Source organism: Caloenas nicobarica, chromosome 36 (assembly GCF_036013445.1).
Source record: "Caloenas nicobarica isolate bCalNic1 chromosome 36, bCalNic1.hap1, whole genome shotgun sequence".
Classification (NCBI taxonomy): domain Eukaryota; kingdom Metazoa; phylum Chordata; class Aves; order Columbiformes; family Columbidae; genus Caloenas; species Caloenas nicobarica.
Window position 1 is genome coordinate 727,154 of NC_088280.1, and position 27,653 is coordinate 754,806.

Here is a 27,653-nt window from a genome sequence, read left to right on the forward strand (position 1 = left end):
CTCCAACAGATCCGGTGGTCTCAGCTGCATCTTTATAGCAATAAGAGCCGGGGGGGGGGGGGACGACGACACCCCAAAATCTGGGGGGGGGGGGGGGGTCGGGGGGGTCCGGGGGGAGCGGGGACCCCCCCCCTAGCTGGTGCGGAGCTGGTAATCTGCAAGAAGGAGAGGGGGGTGAGGGGGGTGGCCCCGGATGGGGGTCCCGGGGGGGTCCGGGGGGTCCTGGGGGGGGTTTTGGGGGTCCCGGGGGGGGGTCCTGGGGGTCCCGGGGGGGGGTTTGGGGGTCCCGCACTCACCCCCGCTCTGGGTGATGTAGCGCACCCAGGGCAGCGCCTGGTACCCGCTCTTCTCGATGATCTTCATGTACCGCACCTGGGCGGGGGGGGGGAATGGGGATGGACCCCCCCGGGGAACCCCGAATTCCGCGCTCCCCCCCCCGCCCCAAAGCCCCATCTGTGCCCCCGCCGCGCAGGGGACGCTGCAGCCCCCCGCAGAGCCGCCCCCTGGGGACACTGCGGGTGACGTCCCCAGCGCGGCCCCCAGCCCCGAAACACGGGGGTCACCCCCAGGGACCCCACGGGACGTGTCCCCAAAGTGTCACCTCCATCCTGTCCCCAAAACACAAGGGACATCCTCCCAGGGACCCCATGGGACATGTCCCCAAAGTGTCACCTCCACCTTGTCCCCAAAACACAGGGGACACCCCCAGGGACCCCACGGGACGTGTCCCCAAAGTGTCACCTCCACCCTCTCCCAAAACACAAGGGGCCACCACCCCATGGCCCTTGTCCCCAAAGTGTCCCTTCCACCCTGTCCCCAAAACACAAGTGTCCCCCACCCCACGGCCCTTGTCCCCAAAGTGTCCCCTCCACCCTGTCCCCAAAACACAGGGGACACCCCCAGGGACCCCATGGGATGTGCCCCAAAGTGTCACCTCCATCCTGTCCCCAAAACACAGGGGACACCCCCAGGGTCCCCACGGCCCTTGTCCCCAAAGTGTCCCCTGCACCCCGTCCCCAAAACACAAGTGTCCCCCACCCCACAGCCCTTGTCCCCAAAGTGTCCCCTCCACCCTGTCCCCAAAACACAGGGGACACCCCCCAAGGACCCCACAGGACGTGTCCCCAAAGTGTCACCTCCACCCGGTCCCCAAAACACAGGGGACACCCCCAGGGACCCCACGGGACGTGTCCCCAAAGTGTCACCTCCACCCGGTCCCCAAAACACGGGGGACACCCCAAGGGACCCCACGGGACGTGTCCCCAAAGTGTCACCTCCATCCTGTCCCAAAACACAAGGGGCCACCACCCCACGGCCCTTGTCCCCAAAGTGTCCCCTCCACCCTGTCCCCAAAACACAGGGGACACCCCCAGGGACCCCATGGGATGTGTCCCCAAAGTGTCACCTCCACCCTGTCCCCAAAACACAAGTGTCCCCCACCCCACAGCCCTTGTCCCCAAAGTGTCCCCTCCACCCCATTCCCAAAACACAAGGGGCCACCACGCCGGGGACCCCATGACCCTTGTCCCCAAAGTGTCCCCTCCACCCTGTCCCCAAAACACGGGGGACACCCCAAGGGACCCCACGGGACGTGTCCCCAAAGTGTCACCTCCACCTTGTCCCCAAAACACAAGGGGCCACCACCCCATGGCCCTTGTCCCCAAAGTGTCCCCTGCAGCCTGTCCCCAAAACACAAGTGTCCCCCACCCCACAGCCCTTGTCCCCAAAGTGTCACCTCCACCCGGTCCCCAAAACACAAGGGACACCCTCCCAGGGACCCCACGGGACGTGTCCCCAAAGTGTCACCTCCATCCTGTCCCCAAAACACAGGGGACACCCCCCAAGGACCCCACAGGACGTGTCCCCAAAGTGTCCCCTCCACCCTGTCCCAAAACACAAGGGGCCACCACCCCATGGCCCTTGTCCCCAAAGCGTCCCCTCCACCCTGTCCCCAAAACACAAGGGACACCCTCCCAGGGACCCCATGGGACATGTCCCCAAAGTGTCACCTCCATCCTGTCCCCAAAACACAGGGGTCACCCCCAGGGACCCCATGGGACGTGTCCCCAAAGTGTCACCTCCACCCGGTCCCCAAAACACGGGGGACACCCCAAGGGACCCCACGGGACGTGTCCCCAAAGTGTCACCTCCATCCTGTCCCCAAAACACAGGGGACACCCCCAGGGACCCCACGGGACATGTCCCCAAAGTGTCGCCTCCACCTTGTCCCCAAAACACAAGGGGCCACCACCCCGGGGACCCCGTGACCCTTGTCCCCAAAGTGTCCCCTGCAGCCTGTCCCCAAAACACAAGTGTCCCCCACCCCACGGCCCTTGTCCCCAAAGTGTCACCTCCACCCGGTCCCCAAAACACAGGGGACACCCCCAGGGACCCCATGGGATGTGTCCCCAAAGTGTCACCTCCATCCTGTCCCCAAAACACAGGGGACACCCCCAGGGTCCCCACGGCCCTTGTCCCCAAAGTGTCCCCTGCACCCTGTCCCCAAAACACAAGTGTCCCCCACCCCACGGCCCTTGTCCCCAGCCCGTCCTGCCCCGAACCCCCGGCCCCCCAACATGGGGGCCCCCCGCTCCGTGTCCCCTGCCGTCACCTGGATCCCGGACACGGTGAAGTAGGGGATCTCGAAGCGCACGCTGATGGGCGGCCGTCCCTCCTCCTCCTCCCTCTCCACGCTGGGCAGCCCGAAGTGCGCGCGGAGCAGGTGCTCCCGCCCCCCCTGCCGCACGGGCCGGGGGGGTCAGGGGACACGGGGACCCCGCGGGGACACGGCGGGGACACCCCCGGGGACACTCACCGGGAAGGATTTGATGCTCCAGACCAGCAGGTTCTTCTCCGGGAGGTACCGAGCGGAGCCGACGCTGGTCTTGAACTTGGGGGAGTCGGCGTCGCTGGGCACGGGCACCGTGATCTCCACCCCGTTGGCCACCGATTGCTTCTTGAACTGGCCCTTGGCCTTGGGGACGGGGAGCGGGGGACACACGTGGCGCGGGGGGGGCCAGGGGACGGCTGGGGGTCCCCCGTGGTGACACCCCCGATGCGTCACCTTGACCATGATCTCCACGCGGCTGTGGGAGAACTTCTCGATGACCGACTCGATCCAGATGAGCGGCTTCACCTGGGGAGGGGGGAAAGCGTCACCGCCGTGTCCCCAACGTCCCCCGCGTGTCCCCAACGCCCCCCCGGCCCCCACCTGGGTGTGCAGGCGGTAGGACATGAGCTCGAAGTTGCCGTCGGGCGGGATGAAGGAGATGGTGCGGTCGTTGTCGAAGCGGGACAGACGGACGCACTGGTGGAACTTGACGTCCTCCAGCTCCACCGACTTGTTCTTGCCCCCTGGGGAGGGCGGGAGGTCATCGGGGGGGGGCGAGGGGATGGGGCCGTGTCCCCCCGCACCGGTGGTGACACTCACGTCCCGTCAGCTCGAACAGGACGCGGTCGTTGAGGCCCAGGCGCAGCTCGGGCATCCCCGAGAGGAAAACCTTCAGCTTGATGGTGCCCACCACCTCGCTCAGCAGCACGCTGCCCGTGGCGCTCACCTGGGGACATGGTCATGGTCACCGCCGTCATCGTCATCACCATCATCCTCATCATCATCCTCATCATCGTCATCACCATCATCATCACCATCATCATCATCATCGTCATCATCATCACCATCACCATCATCATCACCATCATCATCACCATCATCATCATCATCGTCATCATCATCACCATCACCATCATCATCACCATCATCATCATCATCGTCATCATCATCACCATCACCATCATCATCACCATCATCATCACCATCATCACCATCATCATCACCATCATCATCATCACCATCATCATCACCATCATCATCGTCATCATCATCATCATCCTCATCATCCTCATCATCATCATCACCGTCACCATCATCATCACCATCATCATCATTTGCATCACCACCATCATTCCCATCATCATCTTCATCCCCATCACCCTCACCACCTTCATCCCCATCCCCATCACTGGTTCCACCACCGTCTTCATCCCCATCACTGGTCCCATCCTCATCTTCATCCCCATCCCCATCCCCATCCCCATCCTCATCCCCATCACTGGTCCCACCCCCATCTTCATCCCCATCCCCATCCTCATCCCCATCCTCATCCCCATCACTGGTCCCATACCCCTCTTCATCCCCATCCCCATCCTCATCCCCATCACTGGTCCCACCCCCATCTTCATCCTCATCCCCATCCTCATCCCCATCACTGGTCCCACCCCCATCTTCATCCTCATCCCCATCCTCATCCCCATCACTGGTCCCACCCCCATCTTCATCCTCATCCCCATCCTCATCCCCATCACTGGTCCCACCCCCATCTTCATCCTCATCCCCATCACTGGTTCCACCACCGTCTTCATCCCCATCACTGGTCCCATCCCCATCCTCATCCCCATCACTGGTCCCATCCCCATCCCCATCTTCATCCCCATCCCCATCCTCATCCCCATCACTGGTCCCACCCCCATCTTCATCCCCGTCACCCTCACCATCTTCATCCCACCCCCATCCCCATCCCCAGCACTGGTCCCCCCGCCCCCCCTCACCAGCAGGTTCACCGACTCGATCACGTCGATAAAAACCTCGTTCTTCTTGTACTTGATGCCCTCGGAGCGCCAGGACACGGCGTTGGTCACCGTGGTGGGGACGCGCGACTTGCCCGTCTCCAGCTTGTTCCCCTCCTGCGTGATGTACCTGCGGCGGGGCGGGGGGGCTCAGGGGGGGTCCCCGTGTCCCCAAACCCCCCCCTCAAAAAGAAAAACCCCGCTCACTCCTGCAGGATCTTGCTGTCCGTGGTCTGCGGGAACCCAAAGTCCATCAGCTCATCCAGCAGCTCGTAGACGATGACGAAGTTGTCGCGGATGCTCTCCTCCTCCAGCTCCTTGAAGTACTCGCAGAAAACCTTTGCGGGGTCGGGGCGGGGGGCAGCGGGTCCTAAATGAGGCGACCAGCCCCCCCAAAGCCCCCCAGGAACCCCCCCAAAAACCCCACCCCAGCCTCACCTCCACCACCTTGTAGAGGAAGGCGTAGACCAAGGCGGCGTTGCCGTTCTTCTTGGTGGTGGCCACCACTGCGGGGGGCGGTTAAGGAAAAGCGGCGAGGGGGGGCCCCCCGCGGTTTTGAAGGGGGCGGGGGGGGGGGTCCCCGCGTTTTTTTGGGGGGGTGCCGGAGGATACGGTAGAGGTTGGCGTGTTTGATCCAGAGGAAGTGGACGGAGCCGAGCGGCAGGAGCGGCGCCAGCGCTCCCTCCTCCTCCCGCTGCACCAGCAGCCCCAAAAACTGCTCGATCTCCCCCGGCCCCACGTCCCCCTTGTAGTTACGGCTGATCAAGGGCTGTGGAAATTTGGGGGGGGGGGGGGTCAGAGATTGGGGAAACCTCCCCCCCCCCAATCACCCGCAACACCCCCGGGGTCACGGGGTCACCGCCAGGCTCCGCCATTGACCTTGGGTGACCTTCAAGGCCGGAGGGGACAATGGGCTCCGCGCAGGACGCCTGGGTCCCCACCTGGGGGGGGGTTTTTGGGGTGGGGGGGGTTGAGGGGAGGGGTGGGGGGGTCTCACCTTCCCCTTGAGGTCCAGGATGAAGAGGGCGGAGGCGGCCATGGCCCCGGCAGCCACCGCGGCACCTGCGCCAGGTGAGCGGCTGCGCCCAGGGGTGTGGGGGCCTTAAAGGGGACGGGCACCCATGATGGGGGGGGGGGGGGGGCAGCTCCCCCCACCCCCCCTCCCCGGGACCCCCCAACTGTCCTTGGGGCAGCTCCCGGACGCCTGGGTCCTTCGTTCTCTGCAGCACCCTGGGTCATGCTCTCAACCTGGGGGGGTCCCTGCAGCACCCTGGGTCACACCCTCAACCTGGGGGGGTCCCTGCAGCACCCTGGGAGGGGGGGTCTGTTCACCCCGGGGTGCGTGGGACCCTCACCCTGACCTTGGAGGGGGGTCCCTACGCACCCCGCCCCCCACCATGGGGGAGGTCCCGCAGCCCCAAGACCCTCCGGCCATCTCGGGGGGGGTGCCGAGGTCCCTGCACCCCCAGATCGCCGGTTCCACCACCCCGGGGTGGGGGGGGTCCCTGCACCCCCCGACTCCCAGTTCCCCGCGGGGCGTGGCCAAGGGGCGGGGGGGCGTGGCCAAGGGGTGGAGGGGTGTGGCCAAGGGGCGGGAGGCGTGGCCATGGGGTGAGGGGCGTAGCCAAGGGGTGAGGGGCGCGGTCAAGGGGTGGGGGGCGTGGCCAAGGGGTGGAGAGGCGAGGCAATGGGGTGAGGGGCGTGGCCAAGGGTGGAGAGGCGTGGCCAAGGGGTGAGAGGCGTGGCCAAGGGGCGGGGGCGTGGCCAAGGGGTGGAGAGTCGTGGCAATCGAGTGAAGGGGCGTGGCCAAGGGGTGAGGGGCGTGGCGGTTTTTCCAGGCCACGCCCAGGGGGCGGTCCGGTGGGCGGTCCCGGAGCCTTGGCCCCGCCCACAGCCGCAGCCCCCGGGGGAACCGGCGGCGGGAGGAGCCGCCCGGAGCGGCCCGGAGCATCCGGAGCATCCCGGAGCATCCGGAGCATCCCGGAGCCTCCGCCCCGCCATGGAGCACCGAGCCGCGGGCAAGAAGGACCCGGACGGCGCTTACGGTACCGGGGCCGGGCACCCTCCGCTTCCCCGGGGCTTCCCCGGGGCTTCCCCGGGGCTCCCCGTCCCCGCGGCCGGGCCCTCCGGGGGTCTTCGAACCCCCAACCCTGCTCGGGGTCCCTCGGGGGCTTGGGGGTCCCGGTGGGGCGGTGCTGGGAGAGCCCCTGGTTTGGGAGCCACCTGGCTTGGGCACCGCAGGGTTTGGGGACCCCCAGGGTTTGGGGACCCCCCCCAGGGTCTGGGGACACCCCAGAGCTTGAGGACCCCCAGGGTTTGGGGACCCCCTTAGGGTTTGGGGACCCTCAGGGTTTGGGGACACCCCAGCCTTAGCGACCCCAGGATTTGGGGACCCCCAGGGTTTGGGGACACCCCAGAGTTTGAGGACCCCCAGGGTTTGGGGACCCTCAGGGTTTGGGGACACCCCAGCCTTAGCGACCCCAGGATTTGGGGACCCCCAGGGTTTGGGGACACCCCAGCTTAGCAACCCCAGGGTTTGGGGACCCCCAGCGTTTGGGGACACCCCAGCTTAGCGACCCCAGGGTTTGGGGACCCCCAGGGTTTGGGGACACCCCAGCCTTAGCGACCGTAGGGTTTGGGGACCCCCAGCATTTGGGGACACCCCAGCCTTAGCGACCCCAGGGTTTGAGGACCCCCAGGGTTTGGGGACCCTCAGGGTTTGGGGACACCCCAGCCTTAGCAACCCCAGGGTTTGGGGACCCCCAGGGTTTGGCGACACCCCAGCCTTAGCGACCCCAGGGTTTGGGGACCCCCAGCGTTTGGGGACACCCCAGCCTTAGCGGCCCCAGGGTTTGGGGACCCCCAGGGTTTGGGGACACCCCGGCTTAGCGACCCCAGTGTTTGGGGACCCCAGGGTTTGGGGATCCCCCAGGTTTGGGGACACCCCAGCTTAGCAACTCCAGGGTTTGGGGACCCCAGGGTTTGGGGACACCCCGGCTTAGCGACCCCAGGGTTTGGGGACCCCAGGGTTTGGGGATCCCCCAGGTTTGGGGACTCCCCAATTTGGGGACCCCAGGGTTTGGGGATCCCCCAGGTTTGGGGACTCCCCAATTTTGCAACCCCAGGGTTTGGGGACCCCAGGGTTTGGGGATCCCCCAGGTTTGGGGACTCCCCAATTTTGCAACCACAGGGCTCGGGGTCCCCCAGGGTTTTGGGACATCCGGCTTTGGGGACCCCTGGGCTTTGGGGACCCCTGAACCGACACCGCGTCCTGCCTGGGGGTCCCACAGTGGCGGGGGCTTCCCTCGTGTCGGGGGGGGTCCTGGGGCCCCCAAAACTTGTGTGTGTGTGTGTGTGTTTGGGGCAGGGGGGGTGCAGAGCAAGGCGGGGCGGGGGGACACCGGCGCCACCCCCGTGTCCCCATCGCGGTGGGACCCACGGGGTGACACCGCGTCCCCCCCACTTTCCCGGGTTGGGGGGGCGCCCAGTTTTTGTATGTGTGTGTCCCCCCCCCCCCGTTTTGTTCCCGGTGCCCCTGACATCACCGGCAGCCTATGAGCGCCGGGGCCGCCCGACCCTCGACCCCCCCCGCGCTATTCCCGGCCGCTTATTTCATTTTATTGCCTTAAATATCACCCCGGGGTGGGGCCGGGAGCGCCGGGAACCGCCACCGGGTGTCACCGACCTCCGGCCACTTGTCGCATGTGTGTCCCCCCCACCTCCCTAAACCGCCCCCCCCCCCCTCCCGGTACCGGTGCCACGTCGGTACTTTTGCAGAAAAACGGGGTTTTATCTGCAAAACCGCCGCTGCGACGGTTGCGCCTTTAGCAACGCGGGGGGGGGGGGGCGGATTTTTGGGGTGTTTAAGGAGGGCGGGGCGGCCGGGGGGGGCGGGGGGGGGGGCGGGGTTGTCCCGGTGGTTTGTTACGGGACGCGGGGGGGGGAACCGGAGCGCTCCCCGGGATGGGGGGGCAGCGGGAGGATTATTACGGGAAGCACGGTAAGGGGGGGGGAGAGCGATATTTGGGGGGGGGGGAGCGGGGATGGGTCGGTTTGGGGGGGGGGGCACCCGTTTTTGGGGGGGGGAACCGGGGAGAGGTCGGTTTGGGTGGGGGGGGGGATGATCGGGGTGGGGGAAACGGGGATAATTCGGTGCGGGGGGGACACACGCCGGCCCGGGGTGGGGGGGCCACCTGGGGGTTCCCCCCCCCCCAGCACCAGGAAGTTCAAGTGCAGCAGATAAAGCAGGAGAATAAACCCCCCAAACAAACGGAAAAATGGGGGGGGGAAGGCAAAACAAAAGCAAAAGTAGGTTGGGGGGTTCTCCCTGGGGGGGGGTTTTGGGGTGCTGGGGGGGTTTGGGGTGCTGGGGGGGGGCCCGCCCTCGTTTCGCACCAGTATAACCAGCAGGACGGCGTCGCTGGCGCCGGTGGTTAATGGTGAACCACTGGGACAAACTGGTTCCCGCCGCCGTTTGTACCGTGGCCCTTGGGCAGGTTTGGGGGGGTCCCTTGGGGGGGTCCCTTGGGGGGGGTCCCTTGGGGGTTCATTGTGACCCCCCCCCCGTGATGGTGGTTTGGGGTGCGGGGTCGTGGGAAGGGCCTGGGGGGGCATGGAGCCCCCCCAAAAATACCCGGGAGCAAATGTGGCCCCGGCATGGGGGAACCCCCCCCAAAATAGAGGTGTCCCCAGCATGGGGCTGCTCAGAGCACCCCAAAAATGCACCCCCAAAATAGAGGTGTCCCCAGCATGGGGGTGCTCTGAGCACCCCAAAATGCACCCCAAAAATACAGCCCAAAATAGATGTGTCCCTGCCATGGGGCTGCTCAGAGCACCCCAAAATGCACCCCCAAAATAGACGTGTCCCCAGCATGGGGGTGCTCAGACACCCCAAAAATGCACCCCCAAAATAGAGGTGTCCCCAGCATGGAGGTGCTCAGACACCCCAAAAATGCACCCCCAAAATAGAGGTGTCCCCAGCATGGGGGTGCTCAGACACCCCAAAAATGCACCCCCAAAATAGACGTGTCATTGCCATGGGGCTGCTCAGAGCACCCCAAAAGGCACCCCAAAAACGCACCCCAAAACCGACATGTCCCTGCCATAGGGCTACTCAAGCACCCCAAAATGCACCCCAAAATAGATGTGTCATTGCCATGGGGCTGCTCAGAGCACCCCGAAACGCACCCCAAAATAGATGTGTCATTGCCATGGGGCTGCTCAAGCACCCCCAAAATGCACCCCCAAAATAGATGTGTCATTGCCATGGGGCTGCTCAGAGCACCCCAAAAATGCACCCCTAAAATAGATGTGTCCCCAGCATGGAGGTGCTCAGAGCACCCCAAAAATGCACCCCCCCCAAAATAGATGTGTCATTGCCATGGGGCTGCTCAGAGCACCCCAAAAGGCACCCCAAAAACGCACCCCAAAACCGACATGTCCCTGCCATAGGGCTACTCAAGCACCCCAAAATGCACCCCAAAATAGATGTGTCATTGCTATGGGGCTGCTCAAGCACCCCAAAAATGCACCCCCCCCAAAATAGATGTGTCCCTGCCATGGGGCTGCTCAGAGTACCCCAAAAATGCACCCCTAAAATAGATGTGTCATTGCCATGGGGCTGCTCAGAGCACCCCAAAAGGCACCCCAAAAATGCACCCCAAAACCGACATGTCCCTGCCATAGGGCTACTCAAGCACCCCAAAATGCACCCCTAAAATAGATGTGTCATTGCCATGGGGCTGCTCAGAGCACCCCAAAAGGCACCCCAAAAATGCACCCCCAAAACCGACGTGTCCCTGCCATGGGGCTGCTCAAGCACCCCAAAACGCACCCCAAAGCAGGCGTGTCCCCGCATGTTGCCGCTGTGACCCCCAAGTCCCCCCAGCGCGCCGTGTTCCCCCCCCGCCTGCGCCGCCGCTTTTGGCCCAATTCCCACCTAAAAATAAAAGAGGGAAAAACGATCGTGCCGGAGCCGCCGGGCGGGAGCTGGGGCTGCCGGGACAGGGCGTCCCGGGGACCCCAAAACCCCCCGGGACCCCAAAACCCCCCAGGACCCCCAACCCCCCTGGGACCTCAAATCCCCCCAGGGACCCAAAACTCCCCTGTTCAGTGGCTGCCCATGGTGACCCCAAAACCTCCTGCGACCCCAAAATGCCCCGGGACCCAAGACCCCCCCGGGACCCCAAAACCCCCCGGGACCCCAAAACCCCCCATGACCTCAAACCCCCCTGGGGACCCCAACCCCCCCCGGGACCCCAAACTCTCCAGTGACCCCAAACCCCACCGGGACCTCAAAACCCCCTGGGACCCCAAAACCCCACGGAGACCCCAAGACCCCCTGGGGACCCCAAAACCCCCTGGGACCCCAAAACCCCATGGAGACCTCAAGACCCCATGGGGAACCCAAACACCCCCGAGACCCCAAAACCCCCAGGACCCCAAAACCCCACGGGGACCCCAAAACCCCTGGGACCCCAAAACCCCCCCTCTGATTTTCCTTATCCCAAAGTTTTGGGGTTAAAAACGTTTGTCTTTTGGGTTAAAACATTCGTATTTGGGGTGAAAACATTTCTCTTGGGTTAAAACTTTTCTGGTTTGGGTTTAAATGTTTCTCTTTTGGGGCAAAACAGTTCTTTTTTTGGGGTTAGAAGGTGAGGTTTTGGGTGCGGAGGGTGAGGAGCCCCTTCCTCCCATCCCACCCCCCCCAAATTATTATTCGTTGATATTTTTTTCCGCCTCCGCAGGGACGCCCCAAAAATACGACCCGACTTTCAAAGGTCCCATTTACGACAGGTGAGCAAAGCCGGTGACCCCAACAACGTCCCCAAAGTCCCCAATGTCCCCAACGACATCCCCAATGTCCCAAACAATGTCCCCAAAAATGTCCCAAGCATCTCCCACATCCCCCATGTCCCCAATTGTCCGCAACGTCCCCAACATTCCCCATGTCCCCAAAGTCTCCCCTGTCCCCAGCGTCCCCAACCTCCCCAATGTCCCCAAATCCCCAATGTCCCCAACATCCCCCATATCCCCAACATCCCCCATGTCCCCAACGTCCCCCATGTCCCCCACATCCCCAATGTCCCCTATGTCCCCAGCATCCCCCATATCCCCAACATCCCCCATGTCCCCAATGTCCCCCACGTCCCCAATGTCCCCAACGTCCCCCATGTCCCCAGTGTCCCCAACATTCCCCAATGTCCCCAACGTCCCCAACATTCCCCAGTGTCCCCCACGTCCCCAATGTCCCCAACATCCCCAATGTCCCCAACATTCCCCAGTGTCCCCCACGTCCCCAATGTCCCCAACATCCCCAATGTCCCCAACGTCCCCAACGTCCCCCATGTCCCCAACGTCCCCCATGTCCCCACGTCCCCCTGTTCCCGCCGCAGGGGCTGCACCGACATCATTTGCTGTGTCCTGCTGGTCGTCGCCATCGTGGGCTACGTCGTGGTGGGGGTCGTGGGTACGTACCAGGGCGGGGGGACAAACAGTTTTTGCCTCGGTTTTGGCAAATTTTTGGCAAGAGGGAAAACGATGGTGCCGGTAAAACCCGGTGACGGGGGGTGACGCGTCTGGGTGGGGACAGGAGTGTCCCCATGGCGGGGATGGGGGTGCTTGGGGAGGGGGGAAAAGGAGGTTTGGGGATCGGGGGGTTTGGGGATCAGGGGTTTGGGGGGGGAATCAGGGGGTTTGGGGAGAGGGCTAAAGGGGGTGGGGGATCAGGAGTTTGGGGGATCAGGGGTTTGGGGATCAGGGGGATAAAGGAGGTTTGGGGAAGGGGATCAGGGGTTTGGGGGATCAGGGGTCTGGGGATCAGGGGGTTTGGGGGACCAGGGGGTTAGGGGATCAGGGGGTTTGGGGATCAGGGGGTTTGGGGAATCAAGGTTTGGGGGTCAGGGTTTGGGGATCAGGGGTTTGGGGGTCAGGGTTTGGGGGTCAGGGTTTGGGGATCAGGGGTTTGGGGGATGAGGGGTTTGGGGATCGGGGAGTTTGGGGATCAGGGAGTTTGGGGGTCAGGGGTTTGGGGGATGAGGGGTTTGGGGGTCAGGGAGTTTGGGGGTCAGGGAGTTTGGGGGATGAGGGGTTTGGGGATGAGGGGTTTGGGGGATGAGGGGTTTAGGGGTCAGGGTTTGGGGATGAGGGGTTTGGGGATCGGGGAGTTTGGGGATCAAGGGTTTGGGGGTCAGGGGTTTGGGGGATGAGGGGTTTGGGGATCGGGGAGTTTGGGGATCAGGGGTTTGGGGGTCAGGGGTTTGGGGGATGAGGGGTTTGGGGGTCAGGGAGTTTGGGGGATGAGGGGTTTGGGGATGAGGGGTTTGGGGGATGAGGGGTTTGGGGGTCAGGGTTTGGGGATCAGGGAGTTTGGGGGTCAGGGGTTTGGGGATCGGGGTTTGGGGGTCAGGGGTTTGGGGATCAGGGGTTTGGGGGATGAGGGGTTTGGGGATCAGGGGTTTGGGGGATCAGGGTTTGGGGATCAGGGTTTGGGGATCAGGGCTTGGGGCTGAGGGTTTGGGGTACCCAGAGCTCCTTGCCCCCAGCCTGGACGCACGGGGACCCCCGCAAGGTGATCTACCCCACCGACAGCCGCGGGCAGTTCTGCGGGCAGCAGGGAACCTCCAACCAGTACGTCTGTGTGTGTGTGTCCGTGTGTCCCAACGCGTCCCCCGGAGCCACCGTGACCTCGGGGCGTCACCCCCAGGTCCCCAACAATGGCCCCAATGGCCCCCCTGTCCCAAACGTCCACAATGTCCCAAACAATGTCCCCAGTGTCCCCAACATCCCAAACAACGTCCACAATGTCCCCAACGTCCCAAACAACGTCCCCAATGTCCAGAATGTCCCCAGTGTCCCAAACAACACCCGCAACATCCCAAATGTCCCCAATGTCTCCAACAAGGTACCCAATGTCCACAATGTCCCCAACATCCCAAACAACGTCCCCAACGTCCCAAACAATGCCCCCAATGTCCCCAATGTCCCCAATGTCCCAAACAACGTCCACAACGTCCCAAACAACGTCCCCAACAGTGTCGCCAACATCCCCAGTGTCCCCAACATCCCAAACAACATCCCCAACGTCCCCAATGTCCCAAACAACATCCCCAATGTCCAAAACGATGTCCCCAATGTCTCCAACGTCCCAAACAACGTCCCCAACGTCCCAAACAATGTCCCCAACAGTGTCGCCAACGTCCCCTGTGTCCCCAACATCCCAAACAACGTCCCCAACAACATCCCCAACGTCCCCAATGTCCCAAACAACATCCCCAATGTCCAAAACAATGTCCCTAATGTCTCCAACGTCCCAAACAATGTCCCCAACGTCCCAAACAACGTCCCCAATGTCCCAAAAAAGTCCCAAATATCTCCAACGTCCCAAACAATGTCCCCAACAATGTCCCCAACGTCCCCAACATCCCAATGTCCCAAACAACGTCCCAAACAACGTCCCCAATGTCCCCAACAATGTCCCCAATGTCCCCAATGTCCCCAACATCCCAAACAATGTCCCAAACAACGTCCCCTATGTCCCAAACAATGTCCCAAACAATGTCCCCAATGTCCCCAACAATGTCCCCAACAACGTCCCCAACGTCCCAATGTCTCCAATAACGTCCCCGATGCCCCTGCACCGCTCCCGCTTTTTGGGGCTTTTTGGGCCCCTTCCCCGCGCGCGGGGACACGGGTTCTCCCCGTCCCCTCTTCCAGGGCAGGCACTTCCCCCCCAAAATTGTCTTTTTTTGTGTCGTTTTCGCCCGTTTCACCGGGGGTTTTTTTTGCGCTCCGCAGGAACAAACCTTTCCTGTTTTACTTCGACATCGTCAAGTGCGCCAGCCCGCTGGTGCTGCTGCAATTCCAGTGCCCGACCACACAGGTACCCCCCGGGATTTTTGGGGGGCAGAGCCACCATTGCGGGGGGGGTTTCAGTGTCCCCAAACCCCCTTTCGTGTTTGTCCCCCCCATAGATCTGCGTCAGCGAATGCCCCGACCGCTTCATGACGTACCTGAGCGCCTCGGGGTCCCAAACCGCCGGCGATATGGATTATTATCGGCAATTCTGCGTCCCCGAGTTCGAAATCTCGCAGAAGGTCGGTTGGGGTTTCGGTGACGCCGACGTCCCCCTTCCCGGCCCCAAAAACGTCACCGTCCCGCTGGTTTGTCCCCATCCAGGCAGCCGTCGAGGTGCTGAGGGACAAGGAATGTCCGGCCATGATTATCCCCAGCACCCCACGTATGTTCCCCTGGGGTAACGAGCTCGTTAATGAGGCGCGGTGGGATGATTAAGGCAATGGGGGGGATGCGGCGGCAATTGGGGGGTGTGTCGTTGCCATGGGGTTCATCAGAGCACCCCAAAGTGCACCCCAAAATAGAGGTGTTCCCAGCATGGGGGTGATCTGAGCACCCCAAAATGCACCCCCAAAATAGATGTGTCATTGCCATGGGGCTGCTCAAAGCACCCCAAAATGCACCCCCAAAATAGAGGCGTCCCTGCCATGGGGCTGCTCTGAGCACCCCAAAAATGCACCCCAAAATAGATGCGTCCCCGCCATGGGGCTGCTCTGAGCACCCCAAAATGCACCCCAAAATAGATGCGTCCCTGCCATAGGGCTGCTCTGAGCACCCCAAAATGCACCCCCAAAATAGATGCGTCCCTGCCATAGGGCTGCTCTGAGCACCCCACAAATGCACCCCCAAAATAGATGCGTCCCTGCCATGGGGCTGCTCTGAGCACCCCAAAATGCACCCCAAAATAGATGCGTCCCTGCCATAGGGCTGCTCTGAGCACCCCACAAATGCACCCCAAAAATGATGTGTCATTGCCATGGGCCTAGTCTGAGCACCCCAAAATACACCCCCAAAATAGAGGTGTCCCTGCCATGGGGCTGCTCTGAGTACCCCAAAAATGCACCCCCAAAATAGATGCATCCCTGCCATAGGGCTGCTGTGAGCACCCCACAAATGCACCCCCAAAGTGCACCCCAAAATAGATGCATCCCTGCCATGGGGCTGCTCTGAGCACCCCAAAATAGAGGTGTCCCCAGCATGGGGCTGCTCTGAGTACCCCAAAAACGCACCCCCAAAATGCACCCCAAAATAGATGCGTCCCTGCCATGGGGCTGCTCTGAGCACCCCAAAACGCACCCCTAAAATAGATGTGTCATTGCCATGGGCCTAGTCTGAGCACCCCAAAATGCACCCCAAAATAGAGGCGTCATTGCCATGGGGCTGCTCAGAGCACCCCAAAACACACCCCAAAACAGTCGTGTCCCTGCCACGGGCCTACTCTGAGCACCCCAAAACGCACCCCTGCGGCCGCTTTGTGGGCTGGATGTCGGGATTTTTGGGGGGGTCGAAACCTCCCGGTTGGGGTTTTGGGGTTTTCGGGGGAATCCGGTGCAGGTTTATGGCTCTTTTGTCTCGCTGGCTCGGCCGCCGTCGCCCACGCCGCGTTTTTGTCCCCTCGCCCAGTCGCTCGCCGGTGCTTCCCGGCCATCCGCACCACCAAAGGCGTCGTCACGGTGGGCAACGAGACCACGTACGACGACGGGCTCGGGAGCCGCCGCAACGTCACCGACCTGCTCGAAGGGGCCAAGTGAGTCCCCGCGTCACCGCGGGGTGGGGACGGGATGAGGGAATAAAGTGACTGTCACCCAGTTCGCTGGTGGCACCGAACTGGGAGGACTGGCTGACACTGGGAGGCTGCGCTGCCATCCAGAGGCCTGGGCAGGCTGGAGAGCTGGGCGGGGAGAAATTTAATGAAATAGAACAAGGGCAAGCGTAGAGTCTTGCATCAAGGCCAAAAAAACCCTAAAATTGGTTCCCCTGGGGCCGCCACTTTGAGCCCTGAGGTGATTCTGGTGCCATTTTGAGCCCTGAGGTGATTCTGGTGCCATTTTGAGCCCTGAGGTGATTTTGTTGCCACCATTTTGAGCCCTGAGGTGATTTTGTTGCCACCATTTTGAACTGTGTGGTGATTTTGGTGCCATTTTGAGCCCTGAGGTGATTCTGGTGCCATTCTGAGCCCTGAGGTGATTCTGGTGCCGCCATTTTGAGCCCTGAGGTGATTCTGGCGCCATTTGGATCCCTGAGGTGATTCTGGTGCCATTTTGAGCCCTGAGGTGATTCAGGTTCCCCCATGTTGAGCCCTGAGGTGATTCTGGCGCCATTTTGATCCCTGAGGTGATTCTGGTGCCATTTTGAGCCCTGAGGTGATTCAGGTTCCCCCGTGTTGAGCCCTGAGGTGATTCTGGTGCCATTTTGAGCCCTGAGGCGATTCTGGCACCATTTTGAGTCCTGAGGTGATTCAGGTTCCCCCATGTTGAGCCCTGAGGTGATTCTGGTGCCGCCATTTTGAGCCCTGAGGTGATTCTGGCGCCATTTTGAGCCCTGAGGTGATTTTGGTGCCGCCATTTTGAGCCCTGAGGTGATTTTGGTGCCGCCATTTTGAGCCCTGAGGTGATTCTGGCGCCATTTTGAGCCCTGAGGTGATTTTGGTGCCGCCATTTTGAGCCCTGAGGTGATTCTGGTGCCGCCATTTTGAGCCCTGAGGTGATTCTGGCGCCATTTTGAGCCCTGAGGTGATTTTGGTGCCGCCATTTTGAGGCAGCCTGGGGGTCACTCCCTTGTTCTCCTCCCCCTCTACCCTGCCCTGTTGAGACCGCATCTGGAACATTGCGTCCAGTCAAAACTTCAAAGATAATTTTTGCCGTACGACTTTGGGTCGAGTCGACGGTAATTTCTGTCTCGCTGCTTCGGGTTCCGTCGACGGGGGCGTTTTTGAGAAATCTGCATTTCTTCTGCTTCGTCTTTAAAAGGCTCTCGCAGCAAACGGGAACGCAGAACGTCATTTAAAAAAAGAAATCCAGTTTTCCAGTTCGGACCCACTGAACTGCTTCTTTTTGTCAGTTCGGCATCCTCGAAAATTAAATGTTGTCTCTAAATATCGGCTAAAACAGCCGCTACTTAGTAGTTTTGGTTTCAACTCTTGCGTTTTGGGGGTAGGAATCGAACGTTTATCTGATTTGCCAGAACTAAACGGGATAATTAAGATGGGGAGATGGGGATATGACCCCGGGGAGCCTCTTAATGAGCCGCTTCGTCATCATTGCTGCTTCGCCCGGAACAAAACCATTTGGTTTCATCTGCTGGAGCTTCCACACCACGATTTATATCACGGAAGAGCCTTGAAAACCCTGGTCTTTGCAAGAAATTCTGCACCGAGCCCCATATTCTCTTCATTTTGCATTTTTTTTGGTGTTTTTTTTCTTGCAGAAATGCCAACGTGGTCCTGGAAGCCAGACAACTGGCCATGAAGATCTTTGAAGACTACACGGTTTCCTGGTATTGGATAATCATGTGAGCAGGGGCCGCGTTACGGCTGCACCGGAGCCCAAATTCTGCCCAATTCTGCGGCAGAATTCACCAGTCACCAACGTTTTATTATTATTTTTTCCCCCGGCTTTGCGTAATTTCCATTTGAACCGAACAGAGGGTGTTTTGGCGCAACTTCGCTCACCCCCTGCTCACTCTCCGCCCCCGTTCGCCGTGGATAATTCCCATTTTTAAGGCTGTTTCTGTCGTTCAAGGTGGAGAAAGGAGAGCGGAGGGATGGGGACGGGTTGGGTTTTGACACCTCGCTGCCTTCCTCCCGCAGAGGCCTCGTCATCGCCATGGTGGCCAGTTTGATCTTCATCGTCCTGCTCCGCTTCCTGGCCGGGATCATGGTCTGGGTGATGATCGTCATGGTCATCTTGGTGCTGGGCTACGGTGAGCGCTCGGGAGCTTTATTTTTCCCTTATTTTAAGTGGGATTTGCATGAAAAAAACTTTATATGCAGCGTCAGGCGTCTTCCACCTCAACGTCGGGTTGAGCGGAGCCTCGGCTATATCTCAGTCTTCGCTTTTCGGCGCTAACGTGACGATTTTCTGCCTTCCGCTGCAGGAATCTTCCACTGTTACCTGGAATACGCCGAACTGAAAGGGGAGGCGGGTTCCGATGTGACCCTGACGGACGTGGGCTTCCAGACCGACCTGCGCGTCTACCTGCACCTGCGGCAGACCTGGTTGGCCTTCAGTGAGTGTCCGTCCTCCTCGGGGTACAGGGTGGGGGTCCCCTCGAGGGACGGGGGGACGTTTGGGGTCTTCTGGGTCTCATCATGGTCATTGGCAAAGAGTTTTGCTTGGCGAGGGGTTGAGCGTCCTGACCACACGTGTTCCACGGTGCTGGACGTCCCCCGAGGAGCATTGGGGGCCGTGATGGGTCTGTTGGGGACAGTAGAGGTGGCTGTTGTCACCAGAGCTCCCCTTCCCCTCCCAGTGATCATCCTGTGCATCGTGGAGGTGCTGATCATCCTGCTGCTCATCTTCCTCCGCAAGAGGATCCTCATCGCCATCGCGCTCATCAAGGAGGCCAGCAGGTCCGCGGCGGCGCCGGGGAGAGGTGGCCATTGTCACCACGGCGCTGGGGGGGGACGCGGGGACCTCCAGCCGCCGAGGTCCCGCCAGCGCTGCAGGGATTTTAACCGGTTTTTAACCGTCTTCTCGCAGGGCTGTTGGTCACATCATGATGTCGCTGCTCTACCCGTTGTGCACCTTCTTCTTGCTGTGTCTCTGCATCGCCTACTGGGCCAGCACCGCTGTGTATCCTTTTCTTCCTCCTCTTCCTCCTCTTCTTCCTCCTCTTCCTCTTCTTCCTCCTCCTCTTCCTCCTCCTCTTCTTCCTCCTCCTTTTCTTCCTCTTCTTCCTTTCCTTCCTCCTCTTCTTCCTCTTCCTCCTCCTTTTCTTCCTCTTCTTCCTCCTTTTCTTCCTCTTCCTCCTTTTCTTCCTCCTCCTCCTTTTCTTCCTCCTCTTCCTCCTTTTCTTCCTCTTCTTCCTCCTTTTCTTCCTCCTCCTCTTCTTCCTCCTCCTTTTCTTCCTCTTCTTCCTTTCCTTCCTCCTCTTCTTCCTCTTCCTCCTCCTTTTCTTCCTCTTCTTCCTCCTTTTCTTCCTCTTCCTCCTTTTCTTCCTCCTCTTCCTCCTTTTCTTCCTCCTCTTCCTCCTTTTCTTCCTCTTCTTCCTCCTTTTCTTCCTCTTCTTCCTCCTTTTCTTCCTCTTCTTCCTTTCCTTCCTCCTCTTCCTCCTCTTCCTCTTCTTCCTCCTCTTCCCCTACCTTCCTCTTCATCTTCTTCCTCCTCCCTGCACCTCTGCTCCCTGGGAAGGAAGCTGCTCAGAAACCAAAGGTCTTTCTGGGCGCCGACCATCTCGCAGGGTTAGTGACACGTCCGTTTGCAAAACCGCCAGGTCAAGCCTCTGCAAGTTTAACTTAAAATAAAACCCAACGTAGAAAAACCAATTGGCAGGAGGCGGTGGGGGAGGAAAACCACGTGAGGTACGCTGAGGATTCGGGCTTGGGGTTTGCAAAGTCTCCTTAACCGTTGCTCTGCAGCTTCCTCTCCACCTCCAACGAGGCCATTTATAAAGTGTTTAACGAGTCCGCGTGCCAGTTTTCTGGGCAGACCTGCAATCCGGAGGTGAGGACGTCAGGACACTTGTCCAAACGCTACGCTTGGTCCGAGATAAGGTTGTTTATTACGTGAAAAACATTCTAGTGTGAGCTCTTCCAAGTGAAAATCTGCCTTTCTGAGCTCGTTTCCATCACATTGTTATTTTTCTTCAAGTCGTGGGCACAAAGCCTGACTTTCTTGGGCCCGGCAAGGTGAAAAATTAAGCAGGATGGTGTCTTCTGAAAGCCAGGGTTGCTTTGGGTTGACCCAAAGATGCCGTCGGTTCATTTTGGGGCGCGTCTCCATCTGCCGTTTCTCTCTAGACCTTCAACACCACCAACGTCACCAAGCTGTGCCCCGACGCCCAGTGCCTTTTCGCCTTCTACGGCGGCGAGACGGCGTACCACAAGTACATCATCGCCGTCCAGTTCTTCAACGTCTTCATGCTCTTCTGGTTGGCCAACTTCGTCATCGCGCTGGGCCAGGTGACGCTGGCCGGGGCCTTCGCCTCCTACTACTGGGCCTTCAAGAAACCCGACGACATGCCGGCCTTCCCCGTCTTCTCTGCCTTCGGCCGCGCGCTGCGGTACGACTCGCGCGAGGAGGACGTGGGGTTGTTGAACGCGAGCCAGCGTGTGGCCGAGAGGCCACCAGCTGGTGTCCCCAGCGCTGTGGGCAGCGGGGCCAGGGCGGTGACCTGAGCTGGGCACTGGGGAGGAAAAAACGTGGGTCCTGGGGGTGGTTTGGGGGCCCTCAGCTCAGGGTCAAAATGGCACCAGAATCACCTCAGGGCTCCGATGGCGGCCCCAGGGCTGTTGGGATCACCTCACGCCAAGAAAAACCTTGAGGAGCTGCAGCGAGTTCAGAGGAGGGAACGGAGCTGGGGAAGGGGCTGGAGAAGGAGGCTGAGGGTGGAAATTTGGGGTGATTTCTTCCCCAAAGGGCTGTGGGGCGTTGGAACAGGCTGCCCAGGGCAGTGCTGGAGCCGCCATCCCCGGAGGGGTGAACGGATGAGGCTCTTGGGGCCGTTTTAGCGCCGCGGTTGGGTTATGGGTTGACTCGCTGATCTTGAGGGGCTTTTCCAACCAAAATGATTCGGTGATTCTAACCGGAGCGATCTTGCCCAGGTACCACACCGGCTCGCTCGCCTTCGGCTCCTTGATCCTCGCCATCATCCAAGTCATCAGGGTCATTCTGGAGTATCTGGACCACAGGTTAAAAGGTACCACAAGCAGAAACACGGGAAGAGCACGTGAGGCTCATCCCTGTGTCTGCAGCAACATGGGCCTCCCAGGGGGGCAGAAAACGGGGTATATTGGGGGGAGGGATGTCCCGTTGGGGACCTTGAACTCGGTTGTCTCTGTGTTCGCCGCTCACCCCGTGGCGTCCCGCCAGCCGCAGACAACAAACTGGCCAAGTTCGTCCTGTGCTGCCTGAAATGCTGCTTCTGGTGCCTGGAAAAATTCATCAAATTCCTCAACAGGAACGCGTACATCATGGTGAGCGGCGGTGGGGGGGTCCCCGCGCTCTTTGGGGGGCTGTTGAGAACCGTCTCTCATGGCAAAATGAAGTTTTTTAGTGTTTCACTGGAAAGCCTTGACCTTGGACGTGCCATTTGGACTTGGGAGGGACCTTCTCAGAGACAACCCGGGTGGGGGGTGCCGGATGAAGAAACACTTCCAGGGGGATGATTTATCCGAGTTTTACTCAAAGACAGGATTAATTACACCCTCTCGTTAGCGGTGAATTCAGCGCAGCTCCGTTTCTCTCCCCCCAACCCCAGATCGCCGTCTACGGCACCAACTTCTGCACCTCGGCCAGAAACGCCTTCTCGCTGCTGATGAGGAACATCATCAGGTGAGGTGCCGGTGGGCGCCACCATCTGCTCCCGGCGCCGGATTTGGTGATTTCCAGCTCCCCCTCGCTGCCAAAAAACAACCCTGAGCTGCTCGTTTCGTGTTCAGGCTTTCCCAGCGGTTTTTTTTTTGAGGTGCGTGGGCACGTCGGCTGCTTCTTTCTGAATTGGGGCGGGCTGCTCATCTCTCTCTTCTTTCCAGGGTGGCCGTTTTAGATAAAGTCACGGATTTCCTCCTCTTCCTGGGGAAACTCCTCATCGTGGGAGGCGTCGGTAAGTGTCGGGGACTGGAAGATTCTCCTTGGTGCGTCCGGCTGCTGGAGGCTCTTGTAGCCGGTTCCACCTTCCCAAAACCCCCACTTCTCCTCGCTCTTCCCATTAAACCGTTCCTTTCCGACGCATTTTACATCTCGTCCCCCTTAACCCAATCTTCAGGGTCTCTTCCGACCAAAACGATCCATTCGACGATTCTATTTCACAGCGGTCCCCGTCCTTTTTGCTTTTCCAGGAGTCCTCGCCTTCTTCTTCTTCACCCACCGCATCGAGCTGGTCCAAGACACGGCGCCGTCCCTCAATTACTACTGGGTCCCTATCCTGGTGAGCCGCTTTCTCGTCTTTGGGTGAATTTAGAAGCGGTGGAAAGGGATCTTTAACACAAATGCCTCAAAAACCGCCCCGCCGCTCGCTGCTTCTGAAGGACCTTCTTTGTTGAAGGGGTTTTCTCCCTCCTCGCTGAAATAAGCCCTTTGTTTCGGCCGGCCGTGAAGAGGCGTCTCGCCCTTCCCGTGCTGCCCACGTTGGCTTCCGTCCACCGCCGTCGCTGAGGCTGTTTTGTCCCAAATCGGGCTGTTCTGAACAGTCCTGCCCTGTTTGTTTCACCTCCCGGGAATTCGGGATTCAGCAAAGTTTCCTCCGCCCAGCCGAGGGATCTCTCGGGGCTTCGCGTGCTTTGACAAGGCGCCAGGTCGTGGCGTGACCACACAGTTATTTCCTCCCGGAATGGGCGCTGGGGAGGCCAAACCGCAAATCCCGGGGAGCGGTTTTGAGCCCCGCACCTCAGGGCTCAACATGGCGGCGCCAAAGTCACCTCAGGCCTCAAAATGGCGGCGCCAAAATCACCTCAGGCCTCAAAATGGCGGCGCCAAAATCACCTCAGGGCTCAAAATGGCGCCAGAATCACCTCAGGGCTCAACATGGGGGAACCAAAATCACCTCACAGTTCAAAATGGCGCCAGAATCACCTCAGGCCTCAAAACGGCACCAGAATCACCTCAAAACACGAAACGGCAGCCCCAGGGGCACCAAAATCATCTCAAAACACGAAATGGCACTAAAACCACCTCAAAACACAAAGTGGCGGCCCCAGGGGCACCAAAATCACCTCAGGGCTCAAAATTGTGGCACCAGGGGCACTGAAATCACCTCAAAACACAAAATGGCGGGCCCAGGGGCCCCAGAATCACCTCAGGGCTCAAAATGGTGGCACGAAGATCATCTTAGGGCTCAAAACGGTGGCCATGCGGCATAAAACCACCTCAAAACACAAAATGGAGGCCCCAGGGGCACCAGAATCACCTCAGGAATCAAAATGGCGCCAGAATCACCTCAGGGCTCAAAATGGCGCCAAAATCACCTCAGGGCTCAAAACGGCAGCACCAGGGGCACCAAGATCATCTCAAAACACGAAATGGCACTAAAACCACCTCAAAACACAAAATGTTGGCCCCAGGGGCACCAGAATCACCTCAGGGCTCCAAATGGCGCCAGAATCACCTCAGGGCTCCGATGGCGGCCCCAGGGCTGTTGGGATCACCTCACGCCAAGAAAAACCTTGAGGAGCTGCAGCGAGTTCAGAGGAGGGAACGGAGCTGGGGAAGGGGCTGGAGAAGGAGGCTGAGGGTGGAAATTTGGGGTGATTTCTTCCCCAAAGGGCTGTGGGGCGTTGGAACAGGCTGCCCAGGGCAGTGCTGGAGCCGCCATCCCCGGAGGGGTGAACGGATGAGGCTCTTGGGGCCGTTTTAGCGCCGCTCAATGGTCGGACTCGATGATCTTGAGGGGCTTTTCCACCCAAACCAACTCGATAATCGTATTTCTCTTTCAGACGGTGATCGTGGGCTCCTACCTCATTGCCCACGGGTTCCTCAGCGTCTACGGCATGTGCGTGGACACGCTGTTCCTCTGCTTCTGTAAGTCGTTCCCTAAGAGCTGCTGTTCGCAAAACCTTCCCCCCCCCCGGGGGGGGCTGAACCCCAGACTTGTCCAGATTTGGGGTTTCGCTTGGAATTCTGTGTGATTTTTCTCCCAATTTATTCCTCTCCCAACTCCCGCCTTCGTTCCTCCCAGCGCCTCTTCCCCTTCGGGTCTCCTCTTGGTCTTGGTGCTTTGGTCTTGGTGCTTTGGTCTTGGTGCTTTGGTCTTGGTGGAACTTTGCAACTAACTTCGATTTTCCTTTTTTTTTTTTCTTTTTTTCTTCTTTTTTTTCCCCTTTGTTCCTCTCTTCACACGTTCTCCATCCTTCGCTTCTGCCTTGTCTCCTCTCCGCCATTTCTCAACTCCTTCCCACGGCCGGCTCCTTCCTGGGGGTTTTGCGAAAACAAAACGCACAAAAAAAACCCCCCCCCCCCCAAAAAAAAAAAAAAACGACAAAAAAAAAAAAAAACCTTTAAAAGGTGAAGATCTGGAGAGAAACGACGGATCTCCCGAGAGGCCTTACTACATGTCCCCCGAGCTGAGCGAGATCCTGCTGAAGGGGCATCTCGAACCTTCCAAAAGCGCCGATAGCCAAGGCCAGGGAGGACGGACCCAAACCCCGAGGGGCCGCCGGCTCGAACCCGCCTTTTTGCCCAATAATTAACGTTAATCGTAACGAGAGAACGAACCCGCAGCGTCGAGTTAAAACCCGCGGCCCATAAGTGGCGGCGTTTGGCGCTAAAACGGAGATTTTTTTTTTTAAAAAAAACCCCAGAATTCCTAACCACGCGCCGTGCTCGCAGGGGGTACCTCACATTGCAGGACGGTGGTTTGGGAGCCAAAAAAACCCCCCAAAACTCCGCGCTTTCCTCTTCACCCCCAGCAAAGCGCAAGGAGCCGCTTCTCCTCCTTCCCTCGCCCGCTATTTCTATGCAAAACCCCAGTTCGGCGCACAGAAAACCCATTTTTTTGGGGGTGAGATTGCAGCTATTTTGCCTTTCACGCCTCATTCTTCCTCACAAAACAGCCGAAAACTCCTTTTCCTCGCACCGACGGTTTAGGGAAGCCGGAAAAAAAGCCGCTCGCGAGCCGTTCGAACTCCGAAGATTTTGATTCTCAGCACCCCCGGGTTAAAAATATTTGTTTCTCGCTGGTTAAAATATCGAATCGCTGGTTAAAATAGTTTCTCCCGCTGGTCGCGGGGAGGTTTTGTGGCTCGGGGAGGTGCCGGGGGTCCCGATTTTTCCCTTTTGATAGTTTTGGTTTCTGCTCGGCCTGGGCTCCCGTAGGCCCGAGGCTCCCATAGGCCCAGGTTGTGCGAAACATTCAAGATTTTTTAAAAATATACTAAGTTTTTTAATAAAAAAAAAGCCATTTTGGCGGCCTCCACCGACAAATCCCCACATCCCGAGTCAGGACAAAGCCGTCAGTGCTCCCGCTCCTAATTTCATTACAGGAAAAATCGTGAAAAATCCTTTTTAAAAATATCCCCGGGGCCTTTCGTTCGCTTCTAAAGCCGGCGCTTTGTGGGTTGGTTTGATTCGTATTTATTTTTTATTTTTATTCCCTCGTTGGCACAAAACGGCTTCGCCCCGAGCGCGAGAAACCGAGCGGCGCGTTGGGGTGGCCGGGAATCCACCGGAAATCTTTAAAAATACAGCGAAAAAAAGTGGCTTTACGCTCGCGTGGCGGAGGATTTCCGCGAAAAGATAAACCCCCAAATTCTGCTTTTTTTTCTCTAAAAAAAAAAAAAAAAAATCACAGTTTCTTGGGGTGAAACAGGAAAGTTGCGGCGGTTCGTACGGCGTCGGGCCCGGGGAGAAAATCCCCCCTTCCTGCCAAAATTTGTTGAATTTTTATCAAAAATTAACGATTAGATGAGCAAGGCCACGGCTCGTACGCGACCTCACTGCTTTTGGGCACCCAAAATCTGTCTTTTTTTCCCCCGAAATGCCGCGGGGGGTTTCTCTTTGCAGTGGAAGATCTGGAGCGGAACGACGGTTCGGCCGAAAAACCTTATTTTATGTCGCCCGACCTGAAAAAACTCCTGAAAAAGAAGAATAAAGCTCGGCCGGACGCCTAGAACCCCTCGTCCGCCCGGCAATCCCGTTCGTTAATTAGAATCATTCATTAATCGATTAGAAGCAATTAATCAACCTGAAGCGCCGTCTCCTTTCCCGTGGGCGGCAGGAGGGATTCGTTAAAGCCAGAAAACCGATGATTTTTAACGATTTAACCTCAAATTTGCAATTCCCGGGGCGCCGACCGGCCCCAAAACGGCTTTAATTTGCTTTAATAATTTGATTTTTACGTCCTTAAAAAAAATGCTGATTTTCGCCCTCGTGATGATTTGGGGGGTTTAAGCGGCTCCTCGACTTGGTTTTTATCCGCGACCGCCCCCCCCCAAAAATAATATTTAATTACAGTTTTTAATTATTTTAGGAAAACGTTAATTATCGTGGAGGGAAACGGGCTGATGAGCAGGAATCCGGGACACTTCTTGCATTTTTTTAAATTTTTTTTTTTTAGGACTGACGGTTTCTACTGGTTCCTCCCCCAAAAATCCTGCGTTGTATTTAAAAAAGAAATATATATATATATATATGGAAAAAAAATAACAAATTTAGGGCAAAATCTTCGCGAAGTGTCCAACAAAACACTCGAATTTAAGGAGACCCCACCTGCGGGCAGGGTAAAGGAGTAATGTATATATATATATATTATTATTTTGTTGGTTTTATTGTTATTTTTTAGGGAATTTTGAAGCAAAACCGCCAACCCTGTTGCCTTAACGTCTTTTAGACGCCTGGACTTGTAGCCGATAAAAGGAGCAAAGTCCAGAATTTGGGAGGAAAAAAAAAGGGGGAGATTTCGGAGAAATCAATGAAAGGGGGTGAAAATCTCGCGAAACCGCAAATATTCGACCCCCCCAAATTCAGAATAAATCGCCCTCCTCTGATGCGAGCAGCTGAAATTGTCCTTTTTTGGGTAAAAAATGAAGGCGCTGAGGCTCCGGCCGTTGATTTCATGGCCCCCACAGCTTGAATTTGCGCTTAAATGATCTATTTTGCTTCTGATTTTCTACAGATTTCAATTCATCTTTAGATCCCTGCGGGATTTTGGTAAAGTTTTCTATCTGAATTTGCAAATAGTTTATTTTTTTTTGGGGGGGGGGGGGCGGGTTTTTTGTATATTTTGCTTTTTTTCTTGTTGTTTTTCGTTCCGCAGCCGTTGTTTTGATTTATTCCTGTATTATTTTGGGGGACGGATTTTGGGGGAAAAAAAAAAAAAAATTGACCTGCACTTGTTGGAATTAAAAAAAAAAAAAAAAGTAATTTCTCTAAATTGCCTTTTTTTTAAAATTTTTTTTTTTTTTTTTTGCATCTGGATGTAGATTTAATGAGCTCAAAAAAATTAAAGGGAAAAAGCTAAAAATTAAGGGTAAAAAGGGAAAAATTAAGGGTAAAAATTAAGGGTAAAAACATAAAAATTAAAGG

The 27,653-nt window shown here is 58.4% G+C and overlaps 2 protein-coding genes across 5 annotated transcripts; one reads left to right on the forward strand and one right to left on the reverse strand.

The window, feature by feature from the left end:
- Window positions 1-86: 86 nt before the first annotated feature.
- AP1M2 (adaptor related protein complex 1 subunit mu 2) lies at window positions 87-5,681 on the reverse strand. Its single transcript, XM_065655011.1, has 12 exons — window positions 5,621-5,681; window positions 5,236-5,392; window positions 5,062-5,129; window positions 4,831-4,961; window positions 4,606-4,753; window positions 3,431-3,557; window positions 3,212-3,354; window positions 3,065-3,136; window positions 2,816-2,974; window positions 2,612-2,737; window positions 297-372; window positions 87-155 (listed from the first exon to the last, which is right to left on the reverse strand). The coding sequence occupies exons 1-12, from the start codon at window positions 5,660-5,662 to the stop codon at window positions 133-135; spliced, it is 1,272 nt and encodes a 423-aa protein (XP_065511083.1). The 5' UTR covers window positions 5,663-5,681; the 3' UTR covers window positions 87-132.
- An 844-nt stretch (window positions 5,682-6,525) lies between these two features.
- On the forward strand, window positions 6,526-27,338 carry SLC44A2 (solute carrier family 44 member 2 (CTL2 blood group)). Of its 4 annotated transcripts, none has more exons than XM_065654942.1 (22): window positions 6,526-6,668; window positions 11,370-11,418; window positions 12,018-12,091; window positions 13,167-13,251; window positions 14,419-14,503; window positions 14,595-14,717; window positions 14,800-14,860; window positions 16,099-16,222; window positions 17,902-17,985; window positions 18,284-18,396; window positions 18,571-18,702; window positions 18,946-19,045; window positions 19,176-19,268; window positions 20,054-20,138; window positions 20,435-20,697; window positions 21,239-21,333; window positions 21,507-21,610; window positions 21,895-21,968; window positions 22,169-22,239; window positions 22,475-22,563; window positions 24,068-24,152; window positions 26,133-27,338. In XM_065654942.1, exons 1-22 carry the CDS (start codon window positions 6,623-6,625, stop codon window positions 26,237-26,239), a joined length of 2,142 nt encoding a protein of 713 aa, XP_065511014.1. In that variant the 5' UTR covers window positions 6,526-6,622; the 3' UTR covers window positions 26,240-27,338. The 4 variants fall into 4 exon arrangements, with proteins under 4 accessions (XP_065511014.1, XP_065511012.1, XP_065511015.1 ...); XM_065654940.1 differs by having other exon boundaries at window positions 24,636-26,225; XM_065654943.1 differs by lacking the exon at window positions 6,526-6,668 and adding an exon at window positions 8,559-8,623.
- The last annotated feature ends 315 nt before the right edge of the window (window positions 27,339-27,653 follow it).